The 15990-nt window shown below is 47.0% G+C and overlaps 1 protein-coding gene and 1 non-coding gene across 11 annotated transcripts in view; both read right to left on the bottom strand.

The window, feature by feature from the left end:
- HHAT (hedgehog acyltransferase) overlaps positions 1 to 15990 on the bottom strand; it is a 353352-nt gene that overhangs the window by 314046 nt on the left and 23316 nt on the right. For 5 of the 10 annotated variants that reach the window (XM_043485093.1, XM_043485101.1, XM_043485103.1 and 2 more), the window contains exon 3: positions 8022 to 8089. The exons of 4 other annotated variants lie outside the window; for them this stretch is intronic. In XM_043485093.1, the coding sequence (XP_043341028.1) occupies positions 8022 to 8089 (68 nt within the window). Of the gene's footprint in view, positions 1 to 8021; positions 8090 to 12988; positions 13094 to 15990 lie in introns of all 10 variants that reach the window. One more of the 10 variants, XM_043485102.1, reaches the window with a different exon arrangement.
- TRNAC-GCA lies at positions 11799 to 11869 on the bottom strand. The gene has a single exon. It is a non-coding gene; the product is annotated as a tRNA-Cys (tRNA).

Here is a 15990-nt window from a genome sequence, read left to right as displayed (position 1 = left end):
TCTAACCATTCCAAGGTTAGAAATTCTCCCAGTAACTTTTGGCTATACCAACCAGTATACTTCCCAGGTAGCGCCAGCGGTAAAGAACCCGCCTGTCAAAGGAGGAGATTAAGAGACTCAGGTTCGATCCCTGGGTCGGGAAGATCCCCTGGAGGAGGGCATGGCAACCCACTCCAGTATCCTTGCCTGGAGAATCCCATGGACAGAGGAGCGTGGCGGCTATGGTCCATAGGTCCACAGGGTTGCAAAGGGTCAGACATGACTCAAGCGACTCAGCACACAAGAACAGACCAACCCGAGACACTCATACAAACGGAAACACTCTGGTGAATGTAATACAAGTGCTCATTTCCAGGCAGGACACACAAATAGGGCCAGCCATCCTGGCTGTGCACACCTGCCATCTCTACAGCTTGACTGCTGCTGCTGCCCTTGGTTAAAGAACCAGCACATCATCCTACGGAAACAAACGGCAGCCTGGCATCCTTGGATGGAGTGTAAGCTTCCTGAGGAGAGAATCCACGCTTCTTACTTCCCTTAGCCCACAGAACTTACTGCAAACCAGCTGGTTAGCAAAGAATTACTCGTAAACTGACTGGTTTGTGGTTGAGAAATTTCTCACCACTCCAAATCTCTATCACCACCTCAAGATGTTACTAAGCATTCATGGAGAACCTGTCTCTCACACGCACACATCTGATCTTTTAGTTCTGCAGGGCTAAACCCTTGGTTCTAACTTCACCTTATCTTCTCCTGGCTCCTTCAAGAACCTATGAATGAAATAAATCATATTTTCCATGAGCTAGTAGATATGAAAAAAGAGAGGAGGGCCGAGCAGGGGACTTAGCTGCTGAGCTAATAAGCAAATCTGATGTTTATCCATCTGCACTGCAGCCCCTATTTTTACACAAGGCAGAGCCTCCCTTTCCTGTGCTCCCCAGGAAATCACTAAAAAATCACTTTTTCCCCCCACCTGGCTGCAAATCTCCGACATATCAAGGACATCCAGCCGGGGGGGGGGGGGGGGGGGGGGGAATGGGCGTGGGGATGAGGCTAGACCAGAGACGGTGCACTGGCAGGTTAAGGGCAGGAGTTCTTTGTGTTGATAAGAGGGAATCAAGCCCAACATGTGCTCAGGACCCTTCCTCCCATCACTAGTCCAAGGGCTTCTTGCCCCCACCATTTGGAGACCCCTCAGACCCCTCTTTCTCTCCCTGGGCAGGCACGGGGCACAGAACTCTGCCTCTATTGACCAGCCCCTCTGTGAAAGGGCAAAGCTGCATAAAATCCAATTTTCTGGTAATAAGGACAGGGTGAAAATTCACACGCACAGCCAAACCACTTATTAACCTGTCCCCATCAGATGGAGGGAGGCAGAGATATAACCAGAACACCGGAATCGTCTTTGAGGAGCTACTGCTTAAGGAAAAATGAGGGAAGGCCTACATTGTCTAAACCCGCCAGACCTTAGACACGTGGAACTCGGCAAACACTGCCAAGGGCCCGGCGTTCCTTCACAGCCAGTCCCCGACCAGCCGGGCACACCCACCTCCCAGCAGCCGCCACTGAATGCCTCCTCTGTGTCGGGCAGAGATGAAAGGTCCTCTTATGTTTAAAAGAGGTAACTCCTGGGATTTCCCTGGTGGTCCAGCGGCTAAGACTCTGCGCTCCCAGTGCAGGCGGCCTGCGTTCAACCAATCCCTCATCAGCGAAGTGGATCCCGCAAGAGTTCACAAGGCAACTACAGATCCGCATGCCCCGCAACGAAGACCCGGTGCAGTCACATAAATAAATATGTAACACCGGCTCGGGAAGGAGTCCTAGGAATGGAGCTCGTGGGAGGGAGAAACCCAGGCCAGCAGCAGGACGAGGCAGGGAGTGGCATCAGGAAAGGCTCCCCGTGGGCTGCTCCTCGGGCAGGAGGCAGGCACCCACCAGTCTGCGTGAGGATCACGGGGAGGAACATCAAGGCGTCCCTGGGGAATGTCAGATGGTCCTGTTACTTGGAAGCCCAGAGGGACCACACAGGAGCTGAGGCTGCTGGAACAAGGCCGGGCCAGTGGACAAATGGAAAGGGGCTGAATGTCAGCCTCAAAGCACGGGCTTGACACAGTAAGAAACGAGGAGCCGCGCGTGGGTTCTGAGCAACACTGGCGCCAGTGGTAAAGACCCTGCCTGCCAATACAGATTCAAGAGTGGGGGGTTTGATCCCTGGATCAGGAAGATCCCCCTGGAGGAGGGCATGGCAACCCACTCCAGAATTCTCGCCTGAAAAATCCCATGGACAGAAGAGCCTGGCGGGTTACAGTCCATGGGGTCGCAAAGAGTCCGACACGACTGAAGCGACTTAGCACACATGCCTGAGATATCCATCCCAGAACGTTAACTCCAGGGATGCGCAGACCTTGAGTGGGATGGATCAGGAGAGCCAGGAAAGGCAGGGACAGCACAGGGCTGCTGAGAGGGGCCTCAGCAGAAACGCCAATGGCCTCACCCCACTTCGGGAACCATCCTCTGCTTCTGAATACAGTCCAGACTCCACGTACGGGACCCGATCACCTTTATGCTCCAGCCTCTATCTTGTATCATCTCTTCCTCTCACATGTGACCTCCCAGCCAGGCTGACTGACTCTCTCAAATCCAGTCTGTATGCCTGTTATTCCCTTCTTTCCCATCTTTCCCCAATACCTCACCTCTGATCCTTGTGTGTCTGGGGGACAGGCACCTTCTGTCTCCTCCATGCCCGGCAGGTGGTTACATCACTTACCTCACTGTCTCAGCATCACTGCCCCCCGAATTTAGGGCCCAGTGCAGACAGAGACTGAGCCTGGAAGGTCTCAGCCTCCCAGTACCCAGCCTGGAAGCCTCTTACACAGGAGCCACTCAAGGAATATTTGTTAAATGATTCAGCACAGAGCTTTCTGGGTTTTTTGGGGGTGTTTTTTTGTGTGTGTGTATCAAAATATAAAGTAATTTATAAATAACTGAATATTAAAATCTTTATAGATAAAATCTGAGTAGCTAAAACTTGTATCTTTACTTTAGAAACAACCTTTTCTCTCTTAACATTCAAAGACATTAGTGGTCAAGCTTCCTTCTCTGACTTGTCTTTTCTAACCTTCTGGCAGGCACTGAAAATTCTTCTCTGATTCTACTTCTGAAAAGAACTTATTTCCAAGAGGGCCCCAGTTTCAGAACTGTCACAGGAAGAGGTGTCCTTGGGAAAGAAATGAGTAATTGATTACATGCAAAATTCTTCATAATACATCAGGCTCTGGAGAGCTCCTTTCAGTAGCAATCCACCTCCTTCTAGATTGAAATGTTCCTCTGTAGAACATTATCTCCTTGCCAGAGAAGGGGAATCAACAAATCCTAGCTCTAAAGCAAGGACGTCATCAACCACAAAAGGACAAAATAATGACCACAGCATGGACTGGGGATCCATTGTACCAAGCACAGATATGCTGGGTGGGGTGTGGGTTTTTTTAATATTTATTTATTTACCTTTTTATTTGGCTGTGCTGGGCCTTAGCTGCAGCACTCAGGATATTTGATCGTCACTGTGGCATGCGGCATGTGGGATTTAGTTCCCCAACCAGGGATTGAACCTGGGCCCCCTCCACTGACAGCAGAGTCTTAGGGGCCACCAGGGAAGTCCCCATGTTGGGTGTTTTATATCCATTATCTCTTTCACTACAACGAGACCTCCCATGCCCATATTCCAAGAAAGAAAATTAAGGCTCAAATGGGGTAAATGATTTTCCAAAATGGAGCAAACTGCATTTTGAACTCAAGTCCATCCAACTCCAAACCTGTGCTCTTTCCATTATGCCAACTATCTTGAATCAGAAATAAAAATAAAAGGAAAAAAATTCATGACAACACAGACCAACATAGAGCTTCCTTCATGAGTGATCACTTGATTCAGAGCCTACTATCTGGAGACATCAAGCAAGGAATACAGCCACTAAAGCGTCTTCTTTATAGTCTCAGGACATCAAGCAAGAATGTCGGCGGGGGGGGGGGGAAGAGGAGGGAACCAGCAAACCCCAAGACAGATGGCCAGAACTGGAAAGGCGTCGAGCTCGACTCCTCCCTGACCACACTCGGGCCCCTGCACACGACTGCTCCAGGAAGCCACCGGAGCCCGTGCAGGGAGGCACTGCCAAGCCTGCAAGGAGAGACGTCACAAACAGGAGGCACACGCCACAGCATATGGAATCTCAACAGTCCTTGAGAGCTGCACCACCCGCCCCTGGCCTCCTGGCGAAAGCAAGCAGCTTTACTCTGATGGAATGACGAGACCCAGTGGTATTCCTGGTCTGGGCTACAATCAATCCTCCAAGCTCTACCATCAGCAACACCCGGGGGGACTGTGGTCAGGCCCAACAGCACTTCACTGTCCCAAAGCTTCGCCTTGAGTCGCCATCACCCTAACACACGCATCCCCTTTCCAACCACAGTGAGCTCCTCTGGAAGAACGTCTTCGCTACTGGGGACCTTGCCAATCCCACCCGTTCTGAGGCGCCCAGCTGAAGGTCGTGCTCCTCTCCCAGAAGCAGGGTGGGGCCGCCTGTGCCCGCAGTGGTCTCTCTGTCCTGACTGTCAACACTGTCCCACTTAGCGTTTACCGACGCATCCATCTAGGTGCCCTTAGGACTGACGCATTTTACTCCAATGGTGCAGTCTGGCACGATGTTCCTCACTCTTTCCTGCAGTTAAATTCAGTATAATACTCACCGGCTCTGTTCCAGGTACTGAAGATACAGGACTGATTAAATCCCAGCCCTGCCCTGTGGGACTCACAGTCTGGTGGAGGATGGATAATACAAGACAAAAGTTGCACAAATATACTTATCATAATAGCATACAAGATGCGATCCAAGGCATTAGTACACATCACCCTGCTCATTTCCTTCACATCATTTAGCTCAATCTGTGGCCGTCACATTCATTTCTTTACTTACGGTCGGTCTGTCCCCAGTAGGAGACCCTGGGACAGGAGCCTTGTCTGTCTGGCTCACTGCTGTGTCCCCAGCACTCCGTATGGGCTTGTGCACACAAACACATTCATTCAAAGCTGCATTTGTGGAAGGTGATAAAAAGAGAGGCAGAGAAGCGCCGGGAACTATGAGCATGAAGCCCAGCTGAGAGGTCCAGGTAAAAATTCCACGACAGGAGACGCCGGAGCTCAGATGTGAAGCAAGAGCGTGGACCTCAGAGGGAAGCGGTGAGGCACAAGCCAGAGGAAAACACGGGAGGAACAACGGGAGGAGACGGCCGAATCAGCAGGGCAGAGCCCTTCAGCGTTACCGCGGCCGGCTGTCGCAAAGAGAGGCAGTTTTGTCCTTAGGGGACACGCGGCAATGCCTGGAGCCACTAGTGACTGTCATGACTTGGAGCAGCAGGGGCTCCAGGCATCTGGAATCCAGGGATGCAGTTCAACACCCTACAAGTTACAGAACAGCTCCCCATTCCCCTCCCCAGCCACCACCTGCAACAGTGGATGCCAGCAGTGCTGAGGCCTGGTGATATTTCGGAAGACTCCCTTCCGAAGTTCACCATTTCTACTCACACCTAATGCTGTCTTTTGATTAGAATTTGGATCAGAATAGCATTTGCTTGTCACCTCCCATAACCTCCAAAGAAAATACCCAGAGCCAGTCGGGCTTTTATTTTAGCTGAACTAAGACTTTTAGCAGACACCAGTGGACCTCCTGTTGCGACATGTGGCCCCGGGTCTATTTCATGGTCTTCACCAAGCACACGGAATCAATTCCCTTCATCTGCTGGCGACCCACCCTGACTCATCACTTTCCCTCTACATTCTAGGACCCCAAACTAGCCACCCCCTATGCAGGGTAATGAGACACAGAAAGATGAGGCTCAGAGGGGCTCTACAGCATCGGGTGAATGGACAGATGGATGGCCAGCAGACAGAGGGACCGAGACCTTTCAGAACAGAACTTTGGAACCTTGGAACTTCTCAAGTTCACTGAAGAGCTGAAACTCCAATCCTTTGGCCACCTGGTACAAAGAACTGACTCATTGGAAAAGACCCTGATGCTGGGAAAGATTGAAGACAGGAGAAGAAGGGGACGACAGAGGATGAGACGGTTGGATGGCATCCCTGACTCGATGGACATGAGTTTGAGCAAGCTCTGGGAGTTGGCGATGGACAGGGAGGCCTGGTGTGCTGCAGTCCATGGGGTCGCAGGGAGTCGGACACGACTGAGCGACTGAACTGAACTTGGAGCTTTCCTCTGCGCCTTGCGCACTTTTCCACAAAGGCAGAGTTGGCCTGAATGTCGACACCCACTGACCGTGCCCATCACAGGCGCCTGTCACAAAGAATGCACAAAAGAGGTCACGTCCCCCGGACTCTAAAGCCTGGGCAGGAAGTCAAGCAGCTGCATGTGATGGAGTGGCGGGACGGGTGGGGGCTGGGAAGTCAGTGCAGACGAGGGCCCTTTGTCCAGAGACACCAACAGCGGCACCCAGAAGGGCTGCGCCTGCAGCAGTGAAGCCCGTGGGGCCTGATCCTCCTTCAGCTTCTCATGGGAAAAGTCTCTTAGTCCAAAATGAGTTTACTTATTTTTGCCCCGGCAAACAATTCGTTATTATCTGAAATGTCTGAATGATGACTCTAAAATTTAAGAAAGAAAAAAAGGTCACCAGTTTTCTCTGTTGCAAGAAGCCCAACAGCAGTGTATTTCTAAAGAGAAGACTCAAGGCGCTCACAAGGATGAGCCCCCACTGTGACCAGAGCGGGGCCCTGGGGCCTTCACAGGACAGACCCTCCCCGCATCCCGTCTCCTCCGCCTGCCTCATGTCTGTAGGAAAGCGTTAGCCAGAGAACAAGTCTAATCAGAGACGTGAGAAGAATGCAAAAAAAAAAAAAAAAACAAAGTCAAACAAAGCAAAACAGTAATAGTTTACCCACTGGACAAAGTCAAGGACCTTCCGTTTCTTCACAAAGTCTATAGATACAGCCTGAGCCGTATCTTTGGAGCTGTTTTGCAGATACTGAAACCCCCACGGGGTGGAAGAAAGTAACCGTGTGCTGCCCGCAAGCACAGAGACCCCAGACCAGTTGGAACCGGAAAGTTGATGATGTCGACTCTTGGTTGCCTCGCCACCAGCAGAAGCGCTAGCTGTCACATCTAGGGAAGCAACGGCAGCCACCCTGCTTGCTGTCCAAGCAGGCGCAATGAGCTGCAGAGGAGGGGAAGCGAGCCAGCCCACTGTTGCCCTGAAACCAGGGGGCAGAGGGGCGGGCGATGCCCAGCATGCCCTGCAGGACGGCCAGGACCACTAGCGGCAGGAAGGAAGCAGGTCTATAGTTGCCCACAGTTGGCACGGGGAGTGTCCAGGAGCCACATGTGATTCCAACAGGTACAGGAAGTCCTCTACATTTGAACAAGTTCCATTCCGAGAGTGTGCGTGCAAATACAATTTATTTGCAAGTTCAACAAAGCAAGCTAGCCTGGGTACCCAACTACCACAACTGACTATACAGTACTGCATGATAATAGGTTTATGGTACTTTTCACACAAATAATACATAAAAAAGCAAACACAAAAAAATAGAGAAAACATTTTTTTAATCTTTTAGGAATCGTACAGACACGTGCACTAACTTGCGTGACTGGACGTGCTAACACAAGCTGGCATCTTTGAAAGTCTGCAACTTGAAGGGTCACATGCAGGGGACATACTGTGTGGCTAGATCAGGAAGGAACTTTCCGATCTTTACAAAAGGGCAATTTGCACAAACCGCTGAGGTTACTGATCCACATGTCCAGTATCCTGGGAGGAGACCATGAGACAACATAAACATAGAGCGTGCGGAATGCCCACACTCCACGTGGTGTGCTCACACCTTTTTCAACAACAAAGGTATTTAATTTCCAGTCGCTGCTGAGTACCATGCCTGGGCCAATGCCAAATACAAAAGTGATGCAAAATATCGACATCAGGTTTGAAAACTGAAAAGGTTTTATCATTGATCCACTTTGTACCTTCTTTAATCCTCCGAATAAAGTGCTAGTCTCCAGGTCAAATTCTCGGTCCAGTTCCTCTTCATGTTCTGACAAAAAAAACAGTGTCTGTTAGTCAACAAATCTAAATAAACTGGGTTGGTTTAATAGGAGAGGCACTAAAAGAAATTGGCATACAGCCTGGAAAAGCTGCCTCTGGACTGAGCTACAGGCATGGAGACGTGTCACACTCCTTCATTTCTGTGACCTCGGTTCCTGAAAAAACGAGGGGCTGATGGCAATGTCCCTTTAACTTGCCATAAAGGTCACAAAAGGAGAGGGATCAAGAGTGGAAGTTCCCAGTGCAGGGGACCACAGGAGGGATGAGGGCAAATGCCTCACTTGCACAGATGGTGAAAAAAAGTTTTTGAACAGACCGTGGCACAAAATGATGGTGATCACAGCCTATCGCATAATGCTAACAAGATTACTGATGGAATTATATAATGGTAATACATATGCTTATAAGTGAACAACACAACTGGCTTAAAACAAAAAACATTTAAAAGCTTTCATTCAAATAACATTTAAAGATGAACAATAACCAGGCACAGTGTGAAATAGTAGGAAGAAAGCAGAACATGACCGGCATGGCTATTGCCCTCCTGGGACTTACTGTATCCTGGGTAAGAGAGACAAACAAATAGTAAGAAATTACAACGATGTTGGTGAATGCCACGACATAGGAGGTAAGGAGTGCTGAGGGGACTGAATCCGGGGTGTCTATGTGATCTCTCTGGGTGTCTATGTGGGCTTCCCTGGTGGCTCAGATGGTAAAGCGTCTGCCTGCAGTGCAGGAGACCTGGGTTCAATCCCTGGGTTGAAGAGATCCCCCCCAGAGAAAGGAATGGCAGCCCACTCCAGTATTCTTGCCTGAAGAATCCCAGGGACAGAGGAGCCTGGTGGGCTACAATCCATGGGTCACAGAGTTGGACATGACTGAGCAACTAACACACACACGTGATGTGTAATAGGCAGCTGGATGGGCATGGATGAAGCTCAAAAGAGTGCCTCAGCTGTAGGGAAAGACTTAGAAAAGTCCCCAGTATAAGGGCAGTGATGAAGCCTCCGGAGGTGGCTGAGATCGCCCAAAAGGGCACAGACTGCATAGACAAGAAAAAAAAAAAAAAAATCCAGTTCTCACCAGACCAACAAACAGACAAAAAACACAGAAGACCACAAAAGAGAACCTAGAAAGATCAAAGGAAACCTGACTTCCTAATCCTGAAATGATGCTGGTTTCGGAGTAGGGTCAAAGGGCAGATGTACACACACACTCCAAGCGGACAGCAGCTGCAGCCTCCAGCCGCAGGCAGCGCTGCCTCCAGGGCAGACAGAAAAGGGAGGCCCGTGGAGCACGGGGGGCCCAGGGCCCCACAGGCCCCAGCTCTAGGACGCGCGCACAGCGGACTCCACGCGCTGCAGGAGGGGGCGTGGCAGTGTGTGGTTGCCCCGGTCCCTTCTGTTACAGCTGCCCACGTGCCACACTGGGTGTGTATACGTGGGTGCTGGTGTACACAGACTCAAGTCCCGAGAAAACAACCCAGAACCATCAGTGAGCGGCGACAACCCAACACAGCAGCAGGTCCCTCTGAGATCAACAAGAAGGGGGAAAACCCCTCTGCTTTCTTGCCTCTTCTGTTCTGGTTTCACTTTCCTACAAAGTGCAACCTCCAGAAACATCAGAATTACGCAGAACTGAAACAAAGCAAAAAACTGGAGTTCTTCTCTTCTAAGGGTACGTTCCAAAGCATTGCAGTTTCCACACGAAGCACCAGGCTCCTCCCGGTTAGGACACATCGCCCTCTAGTGGGGGAAAAAGGAATCGTATGCAGACAGGAGAATTGAGATGAAACCCTGTGCTGCCACTGTCCAACTGAAATACTACGTGAGACATATTTATAATTTTAACGTTTTTAGTAGGCACACTTTAAAAAGCAAAAAGAATAAAAAAAGACAAAAATTTAAGGTGAAATTAATTTCAATGTCTTATTTATCCCAATATATCCAAACATTATTTCAATGTGGGATCAACGCTAAACAATTACACATTCCTTTTTCTTCCTAATCCTTCAAAACTCCATGGACACATTATCTTTACAGCACATCTCAATCTGAAGCAGCCACATCCCAGGAGCTCACCTGAGGCTACGGCCATGACAGCATCATCTAGACCAAAATCCTCCCTCAGCTTTCAGAGAATTCCTACCAGTCACCCTTGTCTGATTTCTTGACTCAAACAAACGCTGTATGACATACAACGTGAATCCATTCGTGATACTTTGGTGATCACTGTCTCCAGACTGTCTTGATTCAGCTGAAATGCACCGCTATAGAATTCGGCTGACCTAGGAGAATGGACGCTGGCAAGCTGCAGCAGGAGCTCTTTCTGTACCCCTTTCACCCTCAATAGTTTGATGGGAAGTCAATTCTGGGGTGGGGCAGGAGTAATTAGAGACTGTAATCTAGAAGGGGATGGAAATACATGCACGCACACACCCTCATCTGACACAAGCCACTGCTACAGACTAGCACGCCCAACTGTGGCTTAGCTGCCCTTCAAATGCTTCTAGCATTTGAGGAATTCCAATCAGCTCCTACTTCCCTGGTGGCTCAGATGATAAAAGCGTCTGCCCACAATGCGGGAGACCCGGGTTCAATCCCTGGGACGGGAAGATTTCCTGGAGAAGCAAATGGCAACCCACTCCAGTACTCTTGCCTGGAAAATCCCATGGACGGAGAAGCCTGGTAGGCTACAGTCCATGGGGTCGAAAAGAGCCGGACACGACTGAACGACTTCACTTTCACCAATCAGCTCCTAGGGATTCCTCCTTTCTCGAGGAAGCCGGTGGCTACAGCAGACTGTGGTAGTGAATGAGAGTGGAGAAGGGAGTGGAAAAGACGGGCTTCTAAAGATCAGAGAATTTAACAGTAAGCAGCTCTTAAATGCGCACACGGACATGACCACAGGCAAGAGATGAGGTGCTGGTTTTCCCATGAGATTCTCCGAGGGCCTGGGCTCCTCCTCTCCTCTAAACCAGTTCCCACCCAGGAACGAAAAAGTGGTTTAAAAATAGCCCAGGTAAACAGGAATCATATATGTAAATAGGATGCAAAGCAACACAGGACAAAAATGACCTTCAAACTTCCATCACAGAGCAGCTCCTCTACAGCTCCTTAGGGATTCTGGGGTCTATCCAGACAGGCAGCAGGCACGCGATTTGCATGGGAATCCTTAGGGCTTCTGGGAGAGGCAGAAGCCCCAGCCTGAGATGGAGACGCTCCAGCAAAGAGCAAGCCTTAAGCTGTCCTTGTGTTTGATCCAACACGGAGCAAAGGCTGAGGAAGCAGGGGGCCTGAGGAGTGAGGCGCTGTGGACTCTAACCCTGAGGGGTGCCTTCAAAAGCCCTCCAGCCCCGCCCTGTCCAGAGTCACCGAGAGGTTTATCTCAGGCTCTAAGAACGCAGACTCTCCGCAGGCCCCCTTAGGCCCTCCCCGCGGTATCAGCTTAGGAAGAAAACACCGGTGTAAGCCTGAGAGGAAGGAGCAGGCCAGGAGGCCCAGCATCCCAGGAGGGAGGCCGGGAGTTGACGATCTGCTACGACCCCGGCCACGAGTGACATAGGAAACTGTTAGCTGCCCAGTCGTGTCCGACTCTTTGTGACCCTCCGTGGACTGTAGCCCACCAGGCTCCTCTGCCCACAGGATTCTCCAGGCAAGAATACTGGAGTGGGTTGCCATGCCCTTCTCCAGGGGATCTTCCCAACCCAGGGATCGAACCCGGGTCTCCTGCATTGCAGGCAGACTCTTTACCACTGAGCCAGCAGGGAAGCCACATAGAAAACAAAGGTCAAGTATAAGGTCAAGTATAACATGGAGCCCTACCAGGTGGCACGCTCAGAGCCTTAGCTGCGTCACGACACCCACTATCCGTGCCGGCTATACAGACAGGCTTGGCCCCTAGCGGCCCTCTCCACGGGCAGCCAGCTCCCTGGTTCCAAGGGCAAGGCCACCTGTTCAAACACAGGATTGGCAGCCTTCATCCCCATCCTGAACTGGGTCCCAGATAACTAACCAGCCATCTTGCAACCAAACTCCTCTAATCACAAAAGTAAGTGGCAAAAATTACTTCCAGATTGGCAAAGCCCATCCTTCATGAGAGGTCCGTGTGTTAAATGAACAACATTAAAGAATTCATCTATAAATGAGCTGCTATATCCTTTTCCCATAAGCTGGGATTAGTGACAAGTGATGAGAACAGGCGTGCAAAGGAACAAACAAAAGCCCAAAGGTGAATATGCTCAACTATATTTGCATCCCGCTTTAAGAACACCTACTATATATAAATATATAAAAGAAAGAAAAGAAACTGGAGGCAGTAATTCAAATAATTTGCTCCATATTTGCTTAAATATCAGGGCTCCCTGGTGAAAAACGTTAATTGCTTGTCACTGAAGATTAAAGAAATGAAAATAAAATATCTGTGAAATAACTCAGTAAAAAAGCGCAGTTCCTTTTATAAAATGTCTCTAACTGCAACTTTTCAGGAAGATAGCTATTCCATGAGAGGTGAGCCTGGGCTCTGTAAAGCCAAATGACCTAAGATAGCTGCTGTTCTTGAGAAACTAATCACCGATAACAGAAAAATAGTAGAATTTATAAATAAATCCAAGAGCTTGTTCTTCAAAAAAAGAGAATCAACCTATAAAATAGACAAAACCTTTGGTAAAGTTCCTAAAACAAGAGAAATGAGGCACATGGGATTCAAGACATTCTAAGAATATGATATACAACTGTATGTTAGTACATCTGAAAACTTCAATGAAATTGAAAAATATAAATGCCACCAACTGAAGAAGAAAACCTAAATATACCAAGAATCCTGAAAGATACTGAAAAGTTTTTAATGAATCTACTTAAAAAGAGACTCCATGGCTAGACAAACTTACAAGTGAATAACGTCAAACTCTGATACTGTTGAAGCAGTTCCATATTGTGAGGGGGGGAGCTTCCTCATTCATTCCAGAAAGTTAACAAAATGCTGATATTGAAATCTGCAGAAGAAACAATAAAACTGTAGGCCAACTAATCTCATTTCGAAATTATTAATATTTTTTAAACACGGAGACAAGCAGTGTATTTAAGAATACCACAGTTACAGTAGGTTTGTTGTAGGAATCCATATAAACCATACTGGAAAAATCTTTAAGTGATATCAGTAGGTTGAGAAAGGAAAACTATGTATGTGATCATCTGAATAAATACTTTAGAAAATGGATAAAATTCAACATATATTGTTTATCTTAAAATTTTAGTAAAAGAGAGCTAGAAGTATTCCTTAACATGATTGTTTTCCCCCAGAGCAAAGCTTATTCAATTATCACTAACAGTAAAGCAATATAGGGATTTCCATTAAAGTAAGGATTAAAATAAGGATAGCATTCTTTTCCAACTACTACATTGTTCTAATAGTCCTAGTTAAGTAATAATAGATGAAGCAAAAAGTGAAAGTTGCTCAATGGTGTCCGACTCTTTGCGACCCCATGGACTATACAATCCATGGAGTTCTTCAGGCCTGAATTCTGGAGTGGGTAGCCTTTCCCTTCTCCAGCAGATCTTCCTGACCCAGGAATCAAACCAGGGTCTCCTGCATTGCCAGTGGATTCTTTACCAACTGAGCCATCAGGGAAGCCCAGAAGAAGCAAAACCATTATCATTATGTATGGATGATATTAAATACAAAAACCAGGAGATCTAAATACAAAAACCAGGAGAATCAAATGATAAATGCCAAACACTAAGAGAATTAAATAATTGTTATAACATAAAATAGAGAAACCAAAATAAACACCTTTACTACAGACCAGAAATACTCAGAAATTATAGAAAATACAACTGGAAAACATCCCAATTACAAAAGGAAAAAAAAGACTTAGAAGCAGTCTTAATAGGAACTTTAACAGGCCCTATTATGAAGACATCATGAACTTTCACTAAGGGAAATAAGAGAAATCATGAGGAAAAAACACCACACTCCTTGATGAAAAGACACAATATTATAAGATATTAAATTATTCAAAACTTAATTTCTAGGTTTACTGTAATCTAATTAAAACCCTAATGACATTTTTTTCAAACCTGACAATTTCAAACATGTATCTTGAAGAATAAACCAGTAAGAATAGCTAAGAAAAGAATGGAAATACAGAAAAAAGAGTGGTAACTTACTCCACCAGATACTCAGACATTCAAAAAGCAAAAATAATTAAAACAGCACAGTACTGATGTAAGAACTGATTGAAAAATCAATGAAACACAAGAGACAGCCCCCAGAAAAGACAGCCCCCAAACTGTATATGTGCATTCGTGTGTGTATACATAAAAGAATTTAGCAGATATAAGAATTTAGTACCTGCTCAAGATTGCATTAAAATTCAGTAAAGAAAGACTTAGTTTATAGTGTTTGGTTATCTATGTGAGAAAATAAATAATTCAACTCTTCACTTCATACCATATATCAAATACATGTGAGATGGATTGAAGAATAAAGGCTCAACTTACTGAGACTACAATAAGATAGACATTCTCCAAAAGAAGGAGTGTTAATTGACAAAGAATTCCTGGAGAACACTCTGGGTGTATCTGTCAAGAACCTTAAAAACTTTTTCATGTAGTTTGACTCTATAATTCCTCTTCTGGAAATCCTTCTGAGAAAAACAATCAGACACAAGAGTACAAACAGATCTCTCACAAAATAAACAAGCATTCAACTCCTGAAGCTGAAATGAGAAGGAACAGAGCAAATCCAAAGAAACAATAAGGAAGGGACTAATCAGATAAGGGCAGAAATCAATGGGTTGGAGAACAAAAAGAAACAGCTGAGACACCTAACAAAGCCAAAGCTGAAAAGATTAATAAGATCTCTAACACAATTGATCAAAGAAAAAAAAAAATAGGAGGAAGGGAGAAGAACAAGACAGGAAGGGAGGGATGGCATGAAGGAGAAGATGTAAATAAATAAAATATATAAAGAGAGAAGCCAACTAGAGAAACATTTAATGAGTGTTTGCCTCTGAAACATTAATGAGTGTTATGAGCCACTATATGCTAATAAAGGTGAAAATCTCCATAAAATGCACAGATGTCTAGAAAGCTACAAAGTGTCAAAAAGGGGCACAAGAAGAAATAGAAAATTTGAGTATAAACCAACAGGCAGTAAACTGAAACAGCAGGCTAAGACTTTCCCTTCCAGATGCCTTTCCAGGTGATCTCCTATCACCAACGGTTTTTTTCTGATGAGAATTCAACAGTTTTCATCTCAAGAACTGCATTAAGCTGACATGCACAACAAAACTACATGGCCCTCTCTTAGGCAGAGGCATTCATTCTTTCAAGGTTACTGCGTGTCACTCTGTAGCTTTCCTCAAATTAAGTGCAATCAGAGAGACATGAAAGTAACTTCTACATATTCTAAACCATAAGACACAAACTTGATGCAGTAGGTCTGGATGAGCCCCCGTTCTCCAGAATACCAGGGGAGAGGTCACCAACACAGATCATCACCACCCTCCCCACCCCCACCAGCACCCCCAAGCACTTCCAGATGACTTTGAGATGCTCTAAGTAGACTTTCGGTAGAGCTGGGAGGAAGGAGGTGTGTGTGTGTTCTGTTCAGTCCTTGCTGTGGATTTACCAAGAGATCCCATTTGACTAGAGCTGTTAAAATCAGTCTGCTGTCCCTCATGGTTCGACAATCCTGCTACTGCTGATGAGGAAGAAAACAGTAAATTAGACACCACCTCTGTTCCCGGAGAAGTCAGCCGTGCAAATGCCCCCTGGTGGCATTTCACTTAACAAATAAGCTTTGAGCTTTTAATATGTTCTAGGCCCTGTATTTGCTTCATAGACAAACACGCCAAAAAATTTCATAGAAGAGAGTTTTCCCAGTGGA

Source organism: Cervus canadensis, chromosome 13 (assembly GCF_019320065.1).
Source record: "Cervus canadensis isolate Bull #8, Minnesota chromosome 13, ASM1932006v1, whole genome shotgun sequence".
In the NCBI taxonomy this organism is placed as follows: domain Eukaryota; kingdom Metazoa; phylum Chordata; class Mammalia; order Artiodactyla; family Cervidae; genus Cervus; species Cervus canadensis.
Note: the sequence above shows the minus strand (reverse complement) of the source record. Positions and strands in the feature narration are given on the sequence as shown.